Raw genomic sequence first — 23,763 nt, 5'->3', positions numbered from 1 at the left:
TCACAGGCTCCAAAGTCCAAAGATCAAACATTAATAACAAAAGTGAAAGTGCTTCATGTACAGGATTATCAAATGATTATAAAAAATTAAAAAGCCCTAGATATATTTTCTAAGAATGCTTGTTTTAAGAACGCTGTTCTAACAGCTAAGAAGTCTTTTTTTAAAAAAAAAAGTCTGGAATTTGCATTTTAGTATGCCGTTTTTTTAAAAAAAACACTCAGGAAATTATAAATATATTAAAGTATTAATGGAAACAGAGATATTTCTGTGTGCTTTTCGGTTGCCACAAGAGGTCGGGGTTGTTGAGAATGGTGGAGAAAGTGTCAATATTCCGGGGGGGGGGCAGTTATGTGGTTTGTTTCCAGGAAATTGGGGGGGGGCAGGTTTGGGTGGTGTAACACTTCAGGGTTGCCAGGCCACAGCCAGCAACCCTTTGGAACAAAAGGAGACGGGGTCTGACCACACTGGTTAAAACCAGAAGTGAATGAATGAATGAATGAATGAATGAATGAAATTACAGAATTATTTGCCCTGTCCTGGCATAGGTATTAAACAATTGCTTCTACCCTGGATATCCCTCACAAGAAAGAAAGGGATAGAAGTCACAGCTATTAGTGTGTATCCTACCTTTGCGTCAGCAAATTTTGAGTCCTTCCTCCACCCTAAGGAAACGTCCTCCATCAGAGGAGTCTCTTCCTGTGGTAGAAGGACCTCTTCTGTCAGATAGATCACGATGGGTAGCCTTGTTAGTCTGTCAATAGCAGTCGAAAAGAGCAAGAGTCCAGTAGCACCTTAAAGACTAACACAATTTCTGGCAGGGCATGAGCTTTCGTGAGCCACAGCTCACTTATTTTATTTATTGATTTTATTGCATTTTTACCCCGCCCTCCCCAACCCGATAATCAGGCTCAGAGCGGCTCTGAAGAAGTGAGGTGTGGCTCATGAAAGCTCAGATCCTGCCAGAAATTTTGTTAGTCTTTAAGGTGCTACTGGACTCTTGCTCTTCTCGAAGTACGGAGGAAGGCTTCAAGCTCTGCTGAATGGAGTGTAGGGTTGCCATTTGCCCACTATAATTAAGCACACACACCCCTGGTCGACACCCCCCCCCATTCCCCTGGAATAGCAGGGGTGGGATGGGAGATCAACATTGTGTGGCGCCGAATATCTTTTGTGGGTGAAGACCTGGAAATGACATCACTGTGTCAAGCAACTTGGGAATCCCCCCAATATCTTTGCTCTTTTATGATTGAGATTGGAGAGATTCCTAGAGTGTCCCTCGTTGTGGTGACATCTCTTCCAGGTCTTCACCTGGAAGGGATGTCACCACATCAGGTGATGCTTCCCTCTCCCCCTGCTCCACTCCAACAAGCTCTTGCTGGCGCCAGGCACAGGCAACCCTAGTGGAGTGGTGGGATACATGATAATGGGCTGAGGGTGCTGAAATGCTATAGCTGCACATAGGCCTCTAGTGGCTTGCATGCCGTGATGATAATGTCTGATGATAATGTATGTGGCTTTGGAGCTCCTACATCTCACAAAGGAGACACTGCACATCCCATCTCAGGAACCTGTATGGCATAACATTGACATCTTCCCTCTCCAGGTCCATTCCAATTGTGCCGTTCAGTCGCACCCCTCACCATTTCTTCATCATGGATGGCCTGAGGATTGCTGCCTCCTTCTGTTCCTTCTTAAGCCTCTTGCTGCTTATCGTTGGTATGGCTTCAGACTATTGGATAACGTTTGGAACCGATTCGGTGGGACTCTGGAGACTGTGTTCAGGCATTTGTTTGTCATTTTCAATGGATGTGGATGGTAAGATCTTCCCTCTCCTGTACTAAGAGAACTACTTGAGTGATGGTCAAAGTCATTATCGTTCTCCTTCTCTCTGTACGTTTTGCAGACATGTCTAGGCCAATTTATGGTGTAAAAGCTTTGGTAGCTGAGTTAGCATCCCCATTGTTATATGCAACTGGTGTTTTGAAACGCTCTGTCTGAGTGTCGGACCCAGATCTCCAGCCCATTGCAGAAAATTGTGGGAAGTGTCCAAGAATGTTTAAGCTAACTTTCAGAATTGTATGTTAGTTTGTTTATTTTTACTTAATTTATACCCCAGCTTTCTCCCTAGTGAAGACCAAAAACAGCTTACATCATTCTCGTGTCCTCCACTTTATCCTCACAACAACCTTGTGATGTAGGTTAGGCTTAAAAAGTGGGATTGGCCCAATGTCACCCAGTATGTATATGATATGTATGTATATGATATGTATATACTGTATGATATGTATATACTGAACACTGCAGAAAAGCAATCCTGCTGCAACTTACATCAAGATATTGCACTATGCCATTGCACCATGCTATTTCAAATGTATAATCCTGTATGTTACTAAAATACAACACACACAGACACACTCAATTAGAATGGGAAGAAGAAGAAGGAAGAAGAAGAAGAAGAAGAAGAAGAAGAAGAAGAAGAAGAAGAAGAAGAAGAAGAAGAAGAAGAAGAAGAAGAAGAAGAGAGTTCTAGCCCAATGTTACCCAGCTGGCTCCATGTGTAAGAGTGGGGAAATAAATCCAGTTCACCAGATTCGAGTCTGACTCTCACATGCAGGAGAAGGGAATCAAACCCAGTTCTCCAGATTGGAGTCCATCCCTCTTAACCACTACACCATGCTAGCTCATACACAAACATGCATCAAATTGCTTTTTTGCTGTGTTTCATTAATGTGCATTTAATCCCCTTCTGTCTGATTCCAGCTTATATCCACGCCACCCGAGCCTTCCTCCTGATGGGCATGTTCGCTGGTGCTGCCTCTTTTTTTAGCCTTTGTGCCTCATTTTATCGACCTAAGATTGGCTCCATTTCTACAGCTGTTCTTGCAGTCCTAGCCAGCATTGCAGCAGGTATTTCATTTAAATGCCTAGTGAAATTGGAAATTCCCCAGTTCCATTCTTTTACTGGGGTTGCTATGCCTTGTGTACCTTAGGTCACTTATGCATGGGAGTTTTACCTGAAGTTCATTGCTCACTGGACCCACACATTCCTGTTGGGAGTCCAAGCACCAGCAGTCTCCAAGCTCAAATCAAGTCCCTGCCCCTTTAAATGCTGCTTTGTAATTGGCTTACTTTGTGAGAGAAATCCCCCCCAACCCAATTGCCACGTAAAAAAGCATTTTAAGAACAAAAAACGGAGCAACCTAAAAGGAAGGGGGGAGAAATCCAAGCCTCCTTTTTAAAAAGCCTTTCTTCTGCTCAGAAAGATTTCCGAGGAAGCAGGAAGCATTTGAATCCTCGCCTCTTTACACACTGCTTTGTAATTGGCTGCATGATGTCTGTGTTAGAAATAGGGTTGCCAACCTCCAGCCGATAGAGATCAGTTCACCTGGAGAAAATGGCCACTTTGGCAATTTAAGTCTATGCCATCGAAGTCCCTCCCCTCCCCAAATTCTGCCCTCTTCAGGCTCCACCCCAAAAACCTCCCGCTGATGGCAAAGAGGGACCTTGCAACCCTAGATAGAAAATAAGCTTGGGTGTCCCGCGCTTTTCATTATGCATGGGGATTTCACCCGGGCTGAGCTCAGGGGAGAGGGAAGAATCGGGTTAACAGAGGCACGGGAAGTCCTGGGATTTGTGAGGGCTGGCCCCGAGGTCATCTCTAATGGACAGGAACTTCATGCAGAACTCCAAGGAACAACCGAGACTGATGGGGGTGGGGCAAACACGAGTGAAAGTACCCTTGCATAAATGACCAAACAGGAGTTCTCAAATTAATCCCAGGATTGGAAGATATGCACTTGGCACGACTTTAACTCCCTTCGGGGCATTTGCATTTGTAATAAAACAATGCAAAACCAAGTGTTGTGTGTTCCTGTTATGAATGGCCTTGAGATCCTTTTTATGCAGTGTTTTGCCTATCTGCATCCATGCCCCTGCACATTGTAAACAAGGTTGCCAACCTCCAGGTGGGGCCTGGAGATCTCCTGGAATTAAACTGATCTCCAGACTACAGAGTTCAGTTCCTCTGAAGAAAACGGCAGCTTTGGAGAATGGCGTCTCTGCCATTATACCCTGCTGCAGGGGTGGGGAACCTCAGGCCCGGGGGCCGTATGCGGCCCCCGAGGACATTTTTTGTGGCCCTCGGGAGCTCCAGGGCCCTGCTGCAAAGGCGGGGCGCAGGGCGGCCCTCCCAGAGGGTGTTCCTGGTGCCACGGCTTACAGCGGCGCTGCGGCGCCCTTTGGACCTCCTCTCGCCGACTGTCGGCTGTTGAGCAATGAGAGGGAGGGGGAAAGAGGCTGGCGGCTCCCGGCGGCAGAACATGCATGCAGGAGCCGATTGGGCTTCGGGGGGGGGGGGGCTTTTGTGGAATCTGGGGAGGAGAGGGCATGGAGACTGGGGCCCGGTTGCGTGGGGCTCTGTGCGCTGCCGTGTGTGTGTGTGGGCAGGGGAGGCTGGGGCCCGGTCGCGCGGGGCCGGTGTGTGTGTGTGTGTGTGTGTGTGTGTGTGTGTGTGTGTGTGTGGGAAGGCTTTTCTCTCTTTTCTTCCTCTTTTTCTGTCACTCTTTCTCCTTTCTCTCCCTCTCTTTCTCCCTCTTTTTCTGTCTTTTTCTTTGTCTCCCTCTTTTTCTGTCTTTTTCTTTGTCTCCCTCCGTCCTTTTCTTTCTTTCTCCATTTCTCTCCATTTTTTCCTCCCTTTCTCTCCCTTTATCCCTCCCACCCTTTTCCTCTTTCTCTGTTTTCCTTCCTCCCTTGGCGATTGACTGTGGGCTGTACCCCCCTGGCACCTCGTTTGCTCAGGCCCACTGCTGGCTGCCCTTCTGCCTGGGAGGGGGGAGTGGGGGCACCCTGCAGGCATTCTCTGTGTGGCCTCCCCTGGGGTTGCCAACCTCCAGGTGGTGGCTGGAGACCTGGCAACCCTAGCCTCTTCCCCCCCCCACCGGGAGATCTACACCTGGTATGGCCCCTGAATGATGTCATAAATGTGCAAATGGCCCTTGGCAGGAAAAAGGTTCCCCACCCCTGCCCTGCTGAGTTCCCTTCGTTCCCCAAACCCCACCATCCCCAGGAATTTCTCCAGGAATTTTCTAACCCTGAGCTGGCAACCCTACTTTGGATTGCCCTGAGATTTTGCAAGGCTCTTCATCTCCGTGGCTTCCGAGGTCCTCCTGTTCTGCAAATATCTGACTTCTAGAACAGTCCTGCCAGCTCCTCTGAATGGTAAAGTAGGGGAAAGGAAGTCTGTGGGAATTTGCGGTTCCTAAGAGATAACCTCTTTTTTTGCATTCCTAGGTGTTTGCTCCCTGATCGCCATGGCATCTTTCACAGGAGTGTCCGTTGCCCGCTACATGGGACCCGGGGAAAACTTCGGATGGTCCTTCGGTTTGGGCTGGGCCTCATTCCCTCTGTTTCTTATAACTGGTAAGTCTGTGCCGAATGGCAATGCTGAAATTTATTTTTAATATTGACCCTGGATTGCCAGAGACCCTGTGTCCGTGTATAAGTTGTGAGGTGTGCGCTCTCTCTCTCAGCTGCCTTTTTATCCCTCCCTTCCCCCAAGCAGCTCCAGGTGGCTTGCACAGCTCACCCTTCCACCATTTTATCCTCACAACAACCCTGGCAACCCTAGCTAGGTTACACTGACCGAGAATAAGCGCCCAAGGGTCACCCTGTGAACTTTGTGGCAGAGTCATATCGAGACCCTAGAGCATATCTTGTTTGATTGTAAGTTCTATAGTCATATTAGGAAATCCCTTAATTTCCTGCCATCCCAGTAAACTTAGGGCGAAAACACATGGTCGTTTTATCCTCCTTTAAACCCTGTTTTAGCCAGGATCGAACACACATTAAGTGAAACGCATGTGTTCAATCCTGGCTGAATCCTGGCTGAAACAGGGATTAAAGGAGGATAAAGTGACCATGCGTTTTCGCCCATTGAAGGACTCTCCTCTCTCTAATGTTAGCAGATAAAAATTGAGACATCACTTTTAAGGTTGCCAAATTTGATTGGACAGCCTATAAGATTAGGAAATCTTGGGTAAGCCATATATAGGCTTTTTAGCAATAACTTTTAGCCTACAAGATTAGGAAACTTGGATGAGCCATATATAGGCTTTTTAGCTGTAAGTTTTATAATGCATAATTCTGTGATTCTACAATTTTAAATGTTTCCCCCCCCCTTTTTTTACCTTGAGTTAATTGATATTCTGGAAGTTTGAATTATTGAACTGATTTTATTTTTATTGGTCTCTGACTGTATTAAATAAGTTTGATTAGTGGTAGAGTCAGGGTTTGAATCTGGACCTCCCAGATCTTTGTCTGACCACTCCGCCAGACTGACTATCTGACACTTGAAACCTTGGAGGAATTGTCCCAACGACGGGCAGGATTGACTAATGGTCTAACTCAGTTTCAGGAAGCTTCATATTTTCAGACTGAAGACTTTCCTGAGATCTGAATAGGTCCTAGAAGAGTTTCACCCTCATCCAGCTTGGAAGAGCGTATGATTTCTCCACTGGAGCCAGCTAGTCTCCATTTGGTTTTTATCAGTGTGCCTTCCAAATTATTGTTGAAGGCTTTCACGGTCAGAGTTCATTGGTTCTTGTAGGTTATCTGGGCTGTGTAACCGTGGTCTTGGTATTTTCTTTCCTGACGTTTCGCCAGCAGCTGTGGCAGGCATCTTCAGAGGAGCCACACTGAGGGACAGTGTCTCTCAGTGTCAAGTGTGTAGGAAGAGTAATATATAGTCAGAAAGGGGTTGGGTTTGAGCTGAATCATTGTCCTGCAAAAAGTATCAAAGGTAATGTGCTAATCATTGTCCTGTAAGTATCAAGATAATGTGCTAATGAGGGTGTGGTATGTTAATGTGGAACCATTGTATCCTGAAGTGATCTGTTAATGTGTGAAATCCAAAGCTAATCTGCATGGCTATTGTGGACTGTAGTCTTTGTTAGTCTGGAGGTTTTTAGGACAGGAAGCCAAGCCTTATTCATTCTTAAACTCTCTTCTTTTCTATTAAAGTTGTGCTGATGTTTATGAATTTCAATGGCTTCTCTGTGCAATCTGACAAAATAGTTGGTAGAATTGTCTTCAATCCCCCCCCAAGTAGTTTATTGGCAGCTTTACATACTGACTCAACTGTTTCTAGATGGTCTCGGCTTATCTTAAATAGGATCAGATCACTCGGGATTGATCTTGATTCCTTGTCCAATTCCAGGGAATTATACATTTTTAGGACAATCCAAAAAAGGATATGGGACAGTGATTCCCAAATAATAAAAGCCGGTGCTGAAGGTATCTGCTCCCCTCGTTTTTTAGGCCTTTCTTATCAAATAAACTCTATGGCCCAGTATTTTTCTAACTTAACTATACCCTCTCACCGTAGAGCATTTTTGTTGGCCAGATTTAATATATTTCCTTCAGCTGTTGTTAGTGGTAGATACAAGGGAATACCACGTGAAGCAAGATGTTGTAGGTGTCAGTGCAAAGAACCTGACACAATACAACATATTCTCTTGTACTGTCCACTTTTCACACAGCTTCGATGCAGCTTAATTAGCTCTCTTCCTCAATTTACTACTGCAATGACTACTGGAAACATAGGCCATTTATTGGATGACAAAAGCTTCGAAGTTACCACTCAAGTAGCCGAGTTCCTGGCCAAGGTCCTAAAGGAGGGAGAAAGAAGGAGGGGAACCCTCATTTAATTGTTTATTATAAAATTTACTGATGAACTGTGTATTCATTCCTTTTTTTAGATCCATATCTAGCTGCTTTACCTGTTGGTTTTGTTACTGTAAAAGCCAATAAAGGTTCTGTATTCTGTATTCTGGTAGAATTGTCCAGTCTTTCAGTGTCTTGGAATAAGACCCTGTGTCCTGTTTGTGTCAGTCCATGTTCAGCCACTGCTGATTTCTCAGGTTGGCCAAGTCTGCAGTATCTTTCATGTTCTTTTATCCTTGTTTGTATGCTGCATTTTGTTGTCCCAATGTAAACTTGTCCGCAGCTGCAAGGTATGCAATATACTCCTGCAGAGGTGAGGGGGTCTCTTTTACAAACCTACAGTCTGGTTCAGGTTCATAGATGATACATTTACTATTTGGAGCCATGGTGAAGAAGGCACAGATCCAGCTGGAAGGCGCAGATCTGTTTAAAGAGTCCCCCCCCCCCCCCAAGCCTTCAGGGAAGCCCCGTAAAGGCACGGTGGGGGGGAGAACTGAAAAAAGGCGGGAACGCCGAACCTGCCAAATTTATTCAGCGACCGCCCCGAATTTGCTGGGTTCAGGGCGTCGTTTTCCCACCTTTTTTCAGTTCGGTTCCATCTGAACTGAAACCCCCCGAATTGCGGAAAATTCGGCTGTTTTTTCAGTTCGGACGAACCGAATCGACAGCCCTATGGCAACCTTAGCTTCAGATGATTCTCCCTCCTACCAGACCTTTCATCCTTCAATCAATCTTTATTAAAACAGTCATTGACTAGCACAGCTCTTCACAATTTACCTCCAGAAGCCTTGAGTATTGCATTCTAATCACAGTCTTACACAAATTGTAAAACAGTTATTTGCACAATGATTATAAGCTATTTATACTACCCATTAAGAGTGTTGGCAGACTGAGGTTCTCAGCAGCGTCTGGCAGATCCTACAGAAAACTTTGCCGTTCACCTTTTACCCTGATTGTGTTTCTTTTCTCTCCTGGCAGGTGGGCTTGCTTACATGTTAGTCCATCGTACTACAGAAGAGTGAGAAAAGCTGAGCTGCCGTTTTGGGGTGGTCTCTGCTGCTAAACCTGTAGGGAGGAGGCTGGAGCCCGGAAGTCATCCCGGAGGAAACCAGAAAGGCAGAGGCAGTAGTTGCTGTTGTTGTGTGTGTTTTTTTTAAAGGAAACAAGAATGAATTTTTTCCCATTGAGTTGCCTAATTACATTATCAATTTTTTTTTTAAATAAAGAAATTATTTTTTTGGTAGCAAATACTGTCCTGTTTTCTCAACAGTTATGAAGGGTGGAGGTTTGGGAGAGGGGAAATTAAAAGAATACCAGTTTTGAGAGGTGTGATATTTTTTGCAATAAGGATGTGCAACAGAACGATGGTGGGCCTTTAGTTTTCTTCCCAGCAGGGACAAAAAAGCACCTTACACTGTTCTGTCTCCCACAAATGGATATTTGGTTTGGATCAGTGTCATATGGGGGGCATGATGCTCTCGGCAGCCCTGTGGATGTGCCAGGTTCCCAGACCAGATGTGCTCCCCCCCACATTCACTCAGCAGGTTAGTTTGACTGTTCGATAGGGTTGCCAACTTCCAGGCTGACAAATCCCTCTAGTGGCGAAAACGTTTAACAATTAATCCGGAAATCGTTCCTTGAACAATTTCCTTCCCTGGCTGTGAAGACTTCTTTGAGAAGCCAAGTCTACTTACCTTTAGCCATCCAGGCAAGAAGAAGATATTATTCTCAGTTGCACTATTCAGCTTATGAACTTTGATAAGAACTTTGCAATAAGATTGTGTAAAAACAACGTTGAGAATGTTTTGACTGTGTCTTTAAGTGTATTTGTAATTGTAATTCTTTTGTTCACACAATTTTAGGTGTTAAGCACAGGGTCACACTTTTTTGTATAATATAGTGTCTTTGATATTGATAAGTATTGAGCTTGTGCTGTTTATTTTCGCCAGCCGCTTAATTTACAGCATAGGTGTTATCTTCCTGTCAGTCAAACTCCAGGTGGTGGCTGGAGATCTTTTGCTATTACAACTGATCTCCAACCGATAGAGATTAGTTCCCCTGGAGAAAATGGCCACTTGGGCAATTGGACTCTATGGCATTGAAGTCCCTCCCCTGCGCAAACCCCGCCATCCTCAGGCTCCCCCCCCCCCCGAATCTCCAGTTATTTCCCAACCCGAAGCTGGCAACCCTACTGTTTGAACAGGCAGTTAAAGAAGTTAATGAGGAGTGGAAAGAGCAGGATCTCTTTGGAAGGTTTGTGTGCACTTTGGAAAGGAGGAGGGGCCAATCCTGTCCACTCCTGATGAAAGGCCATGCCGTGCATAGTAGAGTCATAGCATCCCAGAGCTTCATTCCACGCAGAGTGCCGTTTTCCCTTGAAGAAAGGAAGACCCAATTCTGAGGCAGGTGAGATGATAATGTCAATTTTTTTCTGTAGGAGGGCAAGTGATACTGTTCAGTCACTTGAAAAAATTTTGATATTTGCCTTAACGTGGAGCCAAGGAAGAGACATCGAAAGGTGGGTTAACTGATTGGTTATTTTGCTCCGGGCTTGTGCACGAAAGAAAAGGAAACAGAAACACAAGATTTTTAAAAAAGCTTCCCCCCCTTTACTCTAGGGGTGTTTGAGGGCTAGGGTGTTGGACCATGACCCAGGTTCGAATCCCCACTCTGCCATGGAAGCTCACTGCACCTTGAGTCAGGCTTTCTCAAAGTAACCTACATCACAAGGATGTTGTGATAAAATGGGTGCGAGAGAGCCAGGTGGATAGACATAGCCTGTGGCACAGAGAGGAGTTAGTATGAAAGGGTATGCTTCAAAGACAGCAAGAAGATCACTTATTCCAGCATCCTGTTTCTGACAGTGGCCAGCCAAAAGATGCAAAGAAATTCACCAGTAAGACCTTAAGACCTGAAGGAATTCTCCTGGGGTTATTTATCACTAGCCCTGTTAGTGAGTGGTAGACTGTTCTTTAATATGGAGGTTCCATTTATGTCTCATAACTAATAGCTATTGATGGGCCTATTTTTAAAAAATATATTCCAATCTTACATATAAGAATTTTTTAATGCATAAACCATTTTGAAATCATTTATTCTGTGTTGGCTTATTTAAACTCTTCTTTAAAATCCGGTTTACTGCTTCTTGGAAACGTCTAATCATTTCTGCACAAACAAGCCCACCTCTTTGCATCACAGGCTCCAAAGTCCAAAGATCAAACATTAATATCAAAAGTGAAAGTGCTTCATGTTCAGGATTATCAAATGATTATAAAAAATTAAAAAGCCCTAGATATATTTTCTAAGAATGCTTGTTTTAAGAACGCTGTTCTAACAGCTAAGAAGTCTTTTTTTTCTTCTTTTTTTTTAAAAAAAAAGGTCTGGAATTTGCATTTAAATTTGCCCAGTTTTTTAAAAATAAACACTCAGGAAATTATAAATATATTAAAGTATTAATGGAAACCGAGATATTTCTGTGTGCTTTTGGGTTGCCACAAGAGGTCGGGTTTGTTGAGAATGGTGGAGAAAGTGTCAACATTCCTGTGGGGGGGCAGTTATGTGATTTGTTTCCAGAAAATTGGGGGGGGGCAGGTTTGGGTGGTGTAACACTTCAGGGTTGCCAGGCCAGCAACCCCTGGGAACAAAAGGAGGTGGGGTCTGACCACACTGGTTAAAACCAGAAGTGAATGAATGAATGAATGAATGAATGAATGAATGAATGAATGAATGAATGAACTAAACTACAGAATTATTTGCCCTGTCCTGGCATAGGCATTAAACAATTGCTTCTACCCTGGATATCCCTCATGAGAAAGAAAGGGATAGAAGTCACAGCTACCAGTGTGTATCCTACCATTCACCCAGCAGGTTAGTTTGACTGTTCGATAGGGTTGCCAGCTTCCAGGCTGACAAAGCCCTCTAGTGGCGAAAACGTTTAACAATTAATCCGGAAAACGTTCCTTGAACAATTTCCTTCCCTGGCTGTGTAGACTTCTTTGAGAAGCCAAGTCTACTTACCTTTAGCCGTCCAGGCAAGACGAAGATATTATTCTCAGTTGCACTATTCAGCTTATGATCTTTGATAAGAACTTTGCAATAAGATTGTGTAAAAACAACGTTGAGAATTGGTTCTTGTAGGTTATCCGGGCTGTGTAACCGTGGTCTTGGAATTTTCTTTCCTGACGTTTCGCCAGCGAAACGTCAGGAAAGAAAATTCCAAGACCACGGTTACACAGCCCGGATAACCTACAAGAACCAATGAACTCTGACCGTGAAAGCCTTCGACAACGTTGAGAATGTTTTGACTGTGTCTTTAAGTGTATTTGTAATTGTTTGTTCACACAATTTTGGGTGTCAAGCACAGGGTCACACTTTTTTGTATAATATAGTGTCTTTGATATTGATAAGTATTGAGCTTTGTGCTGTTCATTTTTGCCAGCCGCTCATTTTACAGCATAGGTGTTATCTTCCTGTCAGTCAACCTCCAGGTGGTGGCTGGAGATCTCCTGCTATTACAACTGATCTCCAGCCGACAGAGATTAGTTCCCCTGGAGAAAATGGCCACTTGGGCAATTGGACTCTATGGCATTGAAGTCCCTCCCCTGTCCAAACCCCGCCATCCTCAGGCTCCCCTCCCTCCGAATCTCCAGTTATTTCCCAACCCGAAGCTGGCAACCCTACTGTTCCAACAGGCAGTTAAAGAAGTTAATGAGGAGTGGAAAGAGCAGGATCTCTTTGGAAGGTTTGTGTGCACTTTGGAAAGGAGGAGGGGCCAATCCTGCCCACGCCTGATGAAAGGGCATGCCGTGCATCATAGAGTCCCAGAGCATCCCATAGCATCCCAGAGCTTCGTTCCACGCAGAGTGCCGTTTTCCATTGAAGAAAGGAAGACCCAATTCTGAGGCAGGTGAGATGATAATGTCAATTTTTTTCTGTAGGAAGGCAAGCAATACTGTTCAGTCACTTGAAGGAGTTTTGATATTTGCCTTAACGTGGAGCCAAGGAAGGGACATCGAAAGGTAGGTTAACTGATTGGTTATTTTGCTCCGGGCTTGTGCACGAAAGAAAAGGAAACAGAAACACAAGATTTTTAAAAAAGCTTCCCCCCCCCCTTTACGCTAGGGTGTTTAAGGGCTAGGTTGCTGGACCATGACCCAGGTTCGAATCCCCACTCTGCCATGGAAGCTCACTGCACCTTGAGTCAGGCTTTCTCAAAGTAACCTACATCACAGGGATGTTGTGATAAAATGGGTGCGAGAGAGCCAGGTGGATAGACATAGCCTGTGGAGTTAGTATGAAAGGGTATGCTTCAAAGACAGCAAGAAGGTCACTTATTCCAGCATCCTGTTTCCAACAGTGGCCAGCCAAAAGATGCAAAGAAATTCACCAGTAAGACCTGAAGACCTGAAGGGATACTCCTGGGGTTATTTGTCCCTAGCCCTGTTAGTGAGTGGTAGACTGTCCTTTAATATGGAGGTTCCATTTATCTCTCATAACTAATAGCTATTGATGGACCTATATTTAAAAAATATATTCCAATCTTACATATAAGAATTTTTTTCATGCATAAGCCATTTTGAAATCATTTATTCTGTGTTGGCTTTTTTTAATTCTTCTTTTAAAATCCGGTTTACTGCTTCTTGGAAACGTCTAATCATTTCTGCACAAACAAGCCCAACTCTTTGCAGGCTCCAAAGTCTAAAGATCAAACATTAATATCAAAAGTGGAAGTGCTTCATATACAGGATAATCAAATGATTATAAAAAATTAAAAAGCCCTAGATATATTTTCTAAGAATGCTTGTTTTAAGAACGCTGCTCTAACAGCTAAGAAGTCTTTAAAAAAAAAAAAAAAGTCTGGAATTTGCATTTTAGTATGCCCAGATTTTTTTTTTAAAGAAATTATAAATATATTAAAGTTTTAATGGAAACAGAGATATTTCTGTGTGCTTTTGGGTTGCCACAAGAGGTCGGGGTTGTTGAGAATGGTGGAGAAAGTGTCAATATTCTGGGGGGGGAGGCAGTTAAGTGATTTGTTTCCAGGAAATTGGGGGGGCAGGTTTGGGTGGTGTAACACTTCATGGTTGCCAGGCCACAGCCAGCAACCACTGGGAACAAAAGGAGGTGGGGTCTGACCACACTGGTTAAAACCAGAAGTGAAGTGAATGAATGAATGAATGAATGAATGAATGAATGAATGAAATAAACTACAGAATTATTTGCCCTGTCCTGGCATAGGCATTAAACAATTGCTTCTACCCTGGATATCCCTCATGAGAAAGAAAGGGATAGAAGTCACAGCTACTAGTGTGTATCCTACCATTGTGTCAGCAAATTTTGAGTCCTTCCTCCACCCTAAGGAAAAGTCCTCCATCAGAGGAGGCTCTTCCTGTGGTAGAAGGACCTCTTCTGTCAGATAGATCATGATGGGTAGCCGTGTTAGTCTGTCAATAGCAGTCGAAAAGAGCAAGAGTCCAGTAGCACCTTAAAGACTAACACAATTTCTGGCAGGGCATGAGCTTTCGTGAGCCACAGCTCACTTATTTTATTTATTGATTTGTTTTATAGCATTTTTACCCCGTGCTCCCCAACCCGCTGGTCGGGCTCAGAGCGGCTCTGAAGAAGTGAGCTGTGGCTCACGAAAGCTCAGACCCTGCCAGAAATTTTGTTAGTCTTTAAGGTGCTACTGGACTCGTGCTCTTCTCGAAGTATGGAGGAAGGCTTCCAGCTCTGCTGAATGGAGTGTAGGGTTGCCATTTGCCCACTATAATTAAGCACACACACCCCTGGCCGACACCCCCCCCCCATTCCCCTGGAATAGCGGGGGTGGGATGGGAGATCAGCATTGTGTGACGCCGCAAAATCTTTTCTGGGTGAAGACCTGGAAATGACATCACTGTGTCAAGCAACTTGGGAATCCCCCCAATTTCTTTGCTCTTTTATGATTGAGATTGGAGAGATTCCTAGAGTGTCCCTGTTGTGGTGACATCTCAGGTGATGCTTGCCTCTCCCCCTGCTCCACTCCAACAAGCTCTTGCTGGCGCCAGGCACAGGCAACCCTAGTAGAGTGGTAGGATACATGAGAATGGGCTGAGGGTGCTGAAATGCTATAGCTGCACATAGGCCTCTAGTGGCTTGCATGCCATGATGATAATGTCTGTTTGTATGTATGTGGCTTTGGAGCTCCTACATCTCACAAAGGAGACACTGCACATCCCAACTCAGGATCCCATACGGCATAACACTGACATCTTCCTTCTCCAGGTCCATCCCAATTGCGCCGTTCAGTCGCACCCCTCACCATTTCTTCACCATGGATGTCCTGAGGATTGCCGCCTCCTTCTGCTCCTTCTTAAGCCTCTTGCTGCTTATCATTGGTATGGCTTCAGACTACTGGACAGGGTCTAGAACCGATTCAACTGGAGTCGGACTCTGGAGAGTCTGTTCAGGCATCACTTGTACCTCATATTCAATGAATGATCTGTATGGTAAGATCTTCCCTCTCCTGTACTAAGAGAACTACTTGAGTGATGGTCAAAGTTGTTATCTTTCTCCTTCTCTCTGAACGTTTTGCAGAAACATCTAGGCCAATTTATGGTGTAAAGGAGATGTCAAAGACAGCAGCAATTATGACACACACAGGCATGGGTAGCTGAGTTAGCATCCCCATTGTTATATGCAACTGGTGTTTTGAAACACTCTACCGGAGTGTCGGACCCAGATCTCCAGCCCATTGCAAAAAATTGTGGGAAGTGTCCAAGAATGTTTAAGCTAACCTTCAGAATTGTATGTTTATTTGTTTGTTTATTTTTACTTCATTTATACCCCAGCTTTCTCCCTAGTGAAGACCAAAAACAGCTTACATCATTCTCGTGTCCTCCACTTGATCTTCACAACAACCTTGCGATGTAGGTTAGGCTTAGAGAGTGGGACTGGCCCAATGTCACCCAGTGAGTTTCCATGGCAGAACAGAGATTCGAACCAGTGGGACCTTTTGGTGGTTGGGGATGTGTAAATCGGCCTCACTACGATGATCCTTGATATGTATATATTCAACACCGCAGAAAAGCAATCCTGCTGCAACTTACATCAAGATATTGTACTATGCCATTGCACCATGCTATTTCATATGTATAATCCTGTATGTTACTAAAATACAACACATACAGACACACACAATTAGAATGGGGATGGAAGAAGCAGAAGAAGCAGAAGCAGAAGCAGAAGAAGAAGAAGAGTTCTAGCCCAATGTCACCCAGCTGGCTTCATGTGTAGGAGTGGGGAAATAAATCCAGTTCACCAGATTAAAGTGTGACTCTCACATGGAGGAGTGGGGAATCAAACCCGGTTCTCCAGATTGGAGTCCACTCCTCTTAACCACTACACCATGATAGCTCATACACAAGCGCACATCAAATTGCTTTTTTGCTGTGTTTCATTAATGTGCATTTAATCCCCTTCTGTCTGATTGCAGGTTATATGCATGCCACCCGAGCCTTCCTCCTGATGGGCATGTTCGCTGGCGCTGCCTCTTTCTTTAGTCTTTGCGCCTCATTTTATCGACCTAAGATTGGTTCCATTTCTACAGCTCTTCTTGCAGTCCTAGCCAGCATTGCAGCAGGTATTTCATTTAAATGCCTAGTGAAATTGGAATTTCCCCAGTTCCATTCTTTTACTGGGGTTGCTAGGCCTTGTGTACCTTAGGTCACTTATGCATGGGAGTTTTACCTGAGGTACATTGCTCACTGGACCCACACATTCCTGTTGGGAGTCCATGCACCAGCAGTCTCCAAGCTCAAATCAAGTCCCTGCCCCTTTAAATGCTGCTTTGTAATTGGCTTACTTTGTGAGAGAAATTCCCCCCCAACCCAATTGCCATGTAAAAAAGCATTTTAAGAACAAAAAACGGAGCAACCTGAAAGGAAGGGGGGAGAAATCCAAGCCTCCTTTTTAAAAAGCCTTTCTTCTGCTCAGAAAGATTTCTGAGGAAGCAGGAAGCATTTGAATCCCTGCCTCTTTACACACTGCTTTGTAATTGGCTGCATGATTTCTGTGATAGAAATAGGGCTGCCAACCTCCAGGTAGAAGCTGGAGATCTCCTGCTATTGCAACTGATCTCCAGCTGATAGAGATCAGTTCACCTAGAGAAAATGGGCACTTTGGCAATTTAACTCTATGCCATCGAAGTCCCTCCCCTCCCCAAATTCTGCCCTCTTCAGGCTCCACCCCAAAAACCTCCCACTGATGGCAAAGAGGGACATGGCAACCCTAGATAGAAACCAAGCTTGAGTGTCCCACTCTTTTCATTATGCATGGGGATTTCACCCGGGCTGAGCTCAGGTGAAAGAGAAGAATCGGGTTAACAGAGGAACGGGAAGTCCTGGGATTTGTGTGGGCTGGCCCCGAGATCATCTCTAATGGACAGGAACCTCGTGCAGAACTCCAAGGAACAACCGAGACAGATGGGGTGGGGCGAACATGAGTGAAAGTACCCCTGCATAAACGACCAAACAGGATCTTGTCGAAGGCTTTCACGGTCAGAGTTCATTGGTTCTTGTAGTTTATCCGGGCTGTGTAACCGTGGTCTTGGAATTTTCTTTCCTGACGTTTCGCCAGCAGCTGCGGCAGGCATCTTCAGAGGAGTAACACTGAAGGACAGTGTCTCAGTGTCAAGTGTGTAGGGAGAGTAATATATAGTCAGAAAGGGGTTGGGTTTGAGCTGAGTCATTGTCCTGCAAAAAAGTAATGTGCTAATCATTGTCCTGTTAGTGTCCAGATAATGTGCTAATGAGGGTGTGGTATGTTAATATGGAACCATTGTATCCTGAAGTGATCTGTTAATGTGTGAAATCCAAAGCTAATCTGCATGACTATTGTTGATTGTAGTCTTTGTTAGTCTGGAGGTTTTCAGGACAGGAAGCCAAGCCTTATTCATTCTTAAACTCTCTTCTTTTCTGTTAAAGTTGTGCTGATGTTTATGAATTTCAATGGCTTCTCTGTGCAATCTGACAAAATAGTTGGTAGAATTGTCCAGTCTTTCAGTGTCTTGGAATAAGACCCTGTGTCCTGTTTGTGTCAGTCCATGTTCAGCCACTGCTGATTTCTCAGGTTGGCCAAGTCTGCAGTATCTTTCATGTTCTTTTATCCTTGTTTGTATGCTGCGTTTTGTGGTCCCGATGTAAACTTCTCCACAGCTGCAAGGTATACGATATACTCCTGCAGAGGTGAGGGGGTCTCTTTTGTCTTTTACTGATCGTAGCATTTGTTGTATTTTCTTGGTGGGTTTAAACACTGTTTGTAGGTTATGTTTTTTTCAAAAGTTTCTCCATCCTATCAGTGACTCCTTTAATAAATGGCAAGAATACCTTTCCTATGGGAGACTGTTTTTCCGGAGTTTTCTGATTTTTGTTTGGTTTAATGGCCCTTCTGATTTCATTCTTGGAATAGCCGTTTGCTAGCAGTGCGTGATTTAGATGATTAGTTTCTTCCTTGAGAAACTGTGGTTCACAGATCCGTCTTGCACGGTCCATTAATGTTTTGATTATTCCTCTTTTCTGTCAGGGGTGGTGGTTGGAGTTTTTGTGTAAGTAGCGATCTGTGTGAGTTGGTTTCCGGTAGACCTTGTGACCTAACTGAAAGTTTGTTTTACAGATGACAAGGGTATCAAGAAATGGGAGTTTACCCTCAATTTCCTTTTCCATGGTAAACTGAATGTTTGGATGGATATTATTAAGATGGTTTAGAAAGTCCATTAATTTTTCTTTACCATGGCTCCAAATAGTAAATGTATCATCTACGAACCTGAACCAGACTGTAGGTTTGTAAGGTGCCGATTCTAATGCTGTCTTTTCAAAATATTCCATGTAAAGGTTTGCTATTACTGGACTGAGTGGACTTCCCATAGCTACTCCATCAATCTGTTCATAAAATTCTTGATCCCATAGGAAGTAACTTGTTGTCAAACAATGGTGAAATAAGGCTGTTGTTTCTTCTGGAAAAATCTGGTTAATCAAACAAAATTAAAATTAATTAAACCAAACAAAAATCAGAAAACTCCAGAAAAACAGTCTCCCATAGGAAAGGTATTCTTGCCATTAATTAAAGGAGTCACTGATAGGATGGAGAAACATTTGAAAAACATAACTTACAAACAGTGTTTAAACCCACCAAGAAAATACAACAAATGCTACGATCAGCAAAAGACAAAAGAGACCCCCTCATCTCTGCAGGAGTATATCGTATACCTTGCAGCTGTGGAGAAGTTTACATCGGGACCACAAAACGCAGCATACAAACAAGGATAAAAGAACATGAAAGATACTGCAGACTTGGCCAACCTGAGAAATCAGCAGTGGCTGAACATGGACTGACACAAACAGGACACAGGGTCTTATTCCAAGACACTGAAAGACTGGACAATTCTACCAACTATTTTGTCAGATTGCACAGAGAAGCCATTGAAATTCATAAACATCAGCACAACTTTAACAGAAAAGAAGAGAGTTTAAGAATGAATAAGGCTTGGCTTCCTGTCCTGAAAACCTCCAGACTAGCAAAGACTACAGTCCACAATAGCCATGCAGATTAGCTTTGGATTTCACACATTAACAGATCACTTCAGGATACAATGGTTCCATATTAACATACCACACCCTCATTTGCACATTATCTGGATACTTACAGGACAATGATTAGCACATTACTTTTTTGCAGGACAATGACTCAGCTCAAACCCAACCCCTTTCTGACTATATATTACTCTCCCTACACACTTGACACAGAGACACTGTCCTTCAGTGTTACTCCTCTGAAGATGCCGGCTACAGCTGCTGGCGAAACGTCAGGAAAGAAAGTTCCAAGACCACGGTTACACAGCCCGGATAACCTACAAGTACCGACCAAACAGGAGTTCTCAAATTAATCCCAGGATTGGAAGATATGCACTTGGCAAGACTTTAACTCCCTTCGGGGCATTTGCAATAAAACAATGCAAAACCAAGTGTAGCGTGTTCCTGTTATGAATGGCCTTGAGATCCTTTTTCTGCAGGGTTTTGCCTATCTGAATCCATGCCCCTGTGCATTGTAAACAGGGTTGCCAACCTCCAGGTGGGGCCTGAAGATCTCCTGGAATTACAACTGATCTCCAGACTACAGAGTTCAGTTCCTCTGAAGACAATGGCAGCTTTGGAGAATGGTGTCTATGCCATTATACCCTTCTGAGTTCCCTCCCTTCCCCAAACTCCACCCTCCCCAGGAATTTCTCCAGGAAGTTTCTAACCCAGAGCTGGCAACCCTAATTTGGATTGCCCTGAGATTTTGCAAGGCTCTTCATCTCCGTGGCTTCCGAGGTCCGCCTATTCTGCCAATATCTGACTTCTAGAACAGTCCTGCCAACTCTTCTGAATGGTAAGGTAGGGGAAAGGAAGTCTGCGGGAATTTGCAGTTCCTAAGAGATAACCTCTTTTTTTGCATTCCTAGGTGTTTGCTCCCTGATCGCCATGGCATCTTTCACAGGAGTGTCCATTGCCCAATACATGGGACTCTGGGGAATCTTCCGATGGTCCTTCGGTTTGGCCTGGGCCTCATTCCCTCTGTTTCTTATAACTGGTAAGTGTGTGCCGAATGGCAATGCTGAAATTTATTTTTAAGATTGACCCTGGATTGCCAGAGACCCTGCGTCCATGTATAAGTTGTGAGGTGTGCTCTCTCTCTCTCTCTCTCAGCCTTTTTATCCCTCCCTTCCTCCAAGCAGCTCCAGGTGGCTTGCACAGCTCTCCTTTCCCCCATTTTATCCTCACAACAACCCTGTAAGCTAAGTTACACTGACTGAGAATAAGCGTCCCAGGGTCACCCTGTGAACTTTGTGGCAGAGTCATATCGAGACCTTGGAGCATACCTTGTTTTATTGTAAGTTCTATAGTCATATTAGGAAACCCTTTAATTTCCTGCCATCCCGGTAAACTTAGGACTCTCCTCTCACTAATGTCAGCAGATATGAATCGAGACATCACTTTTAAGGTTGCCAAATTTGGTTGGATAGCCTATAAGATTAGGAAATCTTGGGTAAACCATATATAGGCTTTTTAGCAATAACTTTTAGCCTCAAGATTAGGAAACTTGGATGAGCCATATATAGGCTTTTTAGCTATAAGTTTTATAATGCATAATTCTGTGATTCTACAATTTTAAATGTTTTTTTTCCTTTTTTTTACCATGAGTTAATTGATATTCTGGAAGTTTGGATTATTGTACTGATTTTTTTTATTGGTCTCCGACTGTATTAAATAAGTTTGATTAGTGGCAGAGTCAGGGTTTGAATCTGGACCTCTTTAGATCTTTGTCTGACCACTACGCCAGAATAACCATCTGACACTTGAAACCTTGGAGGAATATTGTCCCAACAATGGACAGGATTGACTAATGGTCTAACTCAGTTTCAGGAAGCTTCATATTTTCAGACTGAAGACTTTCCCAAGATCTAAATAGGTCCAAGAAGAGTTTCACCCTCACCCACTTGGAAAAGCTTACGATTTCTCCACTGGAGCCAGCTAGTCTCCATTTGGTTTTTATCAGTGTGCCTTCCAAATGTTATAAGAAAAGTCCTGCTGGATCAAACCAGTAAGGGTCCATGTACTTCAGCAGCCTGGCTCATACAGTGGCCGACCATTTATTATGGATGGCCAACAATTAGGGCTGCCAACCTCCAGGTACTAGCTTGCGATCTCCTGCTATTACAACTTATCTCCAGCCAATAGAGATCACCTAGCCTTGGGAAATGGCCGCTTTGGCAATTGGACTAGGGTTGCCAACCTCCAGGTTCTAGCTGGAGATCTCCTGCTATTACATCTGATCTCCAGCCAATAGAGATCAGTTCACCTGGAGAAAATGGCCGCTTTAGCCATTGGACTCTACAGCATTGAAGTCCCTCCCCTCCCCAAACCCCACCCTCTTCAGGCTCCACCCCAAAAACCTCCCTCCGGTAGCAAAAAGGGACCTGGCAACCCTACCAACAATATGGCATGGAGGCCAAGGCCTCCCCCGCCCCATGCTGCCTCCTAGGACTGATTTTCAGAGGTGGACTGAATGTGGAGGTCCCCTTTCGTCACAGTGGCTAGTTGCCACTGATAGAGCTCTCCTCCATGAGTCTGTCTAACCCCCTTTTAAAGCCGTCTATGCCCACGTCCATCACTCCATCCCACTTCGCCACCGGCAGGAGATTTTGGGGGGCGGAGCCTGAGGAGGACGGGGTTTGGGGAGGGGAGGGACTTCAATGCCATAGAGTCCAATTGCTAAAGCGGCCATTTTTCTCCAGGTGATCTGATCTCTATTGGCTGGAGATCAGTTGAATTAGCAGGAAATCTCCCGCTACTACCTGGCAGTAGTAGCAGCAAACCTGGCAGCAAACAAAAAAAACAGCTTCAAACTGCAAAACATTACAAGTTTGTATTAAACAACAAATAATACATATGGTACAACAAACATGGACAATATCCAGCCGAGTAAATTCTATATACTATTTAAGCCACTGCAGGGAATATTTACAGTCCTGGGTTTGAGAGTATCTTTTCTCTTCAAGAGGTAAGGTAATAAATCAATGCTACAGAAGTCACTTGTTGAGAAAAGAAATATTCCCTTTTGTCCGTCCAGAATCTACTGCCCATCAGCTTCATTCGGTCCCCTGCCCCCAGTTCTAGTATTCTGGAGGAGGGAGAAAAAAGTTCTCTTTGTCCGCTCTCTCTAGCCTGTGTGTAATTCTATAAACCTTTTATCATTGCCCCACTCTCCCCTTAGTCATCTCTTCTCTAAACGGAAAAGTCCCAGACTCCTCATTTCTCGTCACAGGAAAGGGGCTTTCGCCTTTTAATAATCTTAGTTGTCCCTCTTCTGTTTGTGTGTGTGTGTGCCATCAAGTCACAGCTGGCTTAAGGCAACCCCACAGGGTTCTCAAGGCAAGAGACATTCAGAGGTGGTTTGTCATTGCCTGCCTCTGTGTGGGCTGAGAGAGTTCAGAGAGAACTGTGACTGGCTCAAGGTCACCCAGCAAGCTTCATGGGGAGGAGTGAGGAATCGAACCTGCTTCTCCAGATTAGAGTATGCCTCTCTTAACCATGCTGGTTCATCTTCTGTACTTTAGAGCAGAAATCTCAAAGCATTTCAGCCACGCAGTGCTCAACAGTGAAAAATACAAGTCTTGAAATCTCAGCATGGGAGAGCTTGAGGGCTAGATAAGCAACGAGATGTGTCAGTGGTCTGGATGGTTCAAGTAGGGTTGCCAGGTCCCTCTTCACCACCGGCAGGAAGCATTTGGGGTGGAGCCTGAGGAGGGCGGGGTTTGGGGAGGAGAGGAACTTCAATGCCATAGAGTCCAATGGCCAGAGCAGCCATTTTTTCTGGGGGAACTGATCTCTATCACCTGGTGCTCAGTTGTAATAGCAGGAGATCTCCAGTTAGTACCAGGAGGTTGGCAACCCTAGCTTCAGGAGATTCTCCATCCTACCTGACCTTTTATCCTTCAATCAATCTTTATTAAAACAGTCATAGACTAGCACAGCTCTTCACAATTTACCTCCAGAAGCCTTGAGTATTGCATTCTAATCACAGGCTTACACAAATTGTAAAACAGCTATTTGCACAATGATTATAAGCTATTTATACTACCCATTAAGAGTGTTGCCATTCACCTTTTACCCTGATCGTGTTTCTTTTCTCTCCTGGCAGGTGGGCTTGCTTATATGGTAGTCCGTCGTACTACAGAAGAGTGAGAAAAGCTGAGCTGCCGTTTTGGGGTGGTCTCTGCTGCTAAACTTGTAGGGAGGAAGTTGGAGCCCGGATGTCATCCCAGAGGAAACCAGAAAGGCAGAGGCAGTAGTTGCTGTTGTTGTATGTGTGTTTTTTTAAGGGAACAAGAATGAATTTCTCCCCACTAAGTTGCCTAATTACATTATCAACTTTTTAAAAATAAAGACATTTTTTTTTTGGTAGCAAATACTGTCCTTTTTTCTCAACAGTTATGAAGGGTGGGGGTTTGGGAGAGGGGAAATTAAA

At 44.3% G+C, this 23,763-nt stretch overlaps 2 protein-coding genes across 2 annotated transcripts; both read left to right on the top strand.

Moving 5' to 3' along the window:
• Positions 1-1,652: 1,652 nt before the first annotated feature.
• LOC130474676 (lens fiber membrane intrinsic protein-like) lies at positions 1,653-8,741 on the top strand. The gene is made up of 4 exons (XM_056846375.1): positions 1,653-1,815; positions 2,761-2,907; positions 5,290-5,418; positions 8,698-8,741. The coding sequence occupies exons 1-4, from the start codon at positions 1,653-1,655 to the stop codon at positions 8,739-8,741; spliced, it is 483 nt and encodes a 160-aa protein (XP_056702353.1).
• A 6,290-nt stretch (positions 8,742-15,031) lies between these two features.
• On the top strand, positions 15,032-23,480 carry LOC130474675 (protein NKG7-like). Its single transcript, XM_056846373.1, has 4 exons — positions 15,032-15,206; positions 16,193-16,339; positions 20,197-20,325; positions 23,437-23,480. The coding sequence occupies exons 1-4, from the start codon at positions 15,032-15,034 to the stop codon at positions 23,478-23,480; spliced, it is 495 nt and encodes a 164-aa protein (XP_056702351.1).
• The last annotated feature ends 283 nt before the right edge of the window (positions 23,481-23,763 follow it).

This window comes from Euleptes europaea, chromosome 3, assembly GCF_029931775.1.
Source record: "Euleptes europaea isolate rEulEur1 chromosome 3, rEulEur1.hap1, whole genome shotgun sequence".
In the NCBI taxonomy this organism is placed as follows: Eukaryota; Metazoa; Chordata; class Lepidosauria; order Squamata; family Sphaerodactylidae; genus Euleptes; species Euleptes europaea.
Note: the sequence above shows the minus strand (reverse complement) of the source record. Positions and strands in the feature narration are given on the sequence as shown.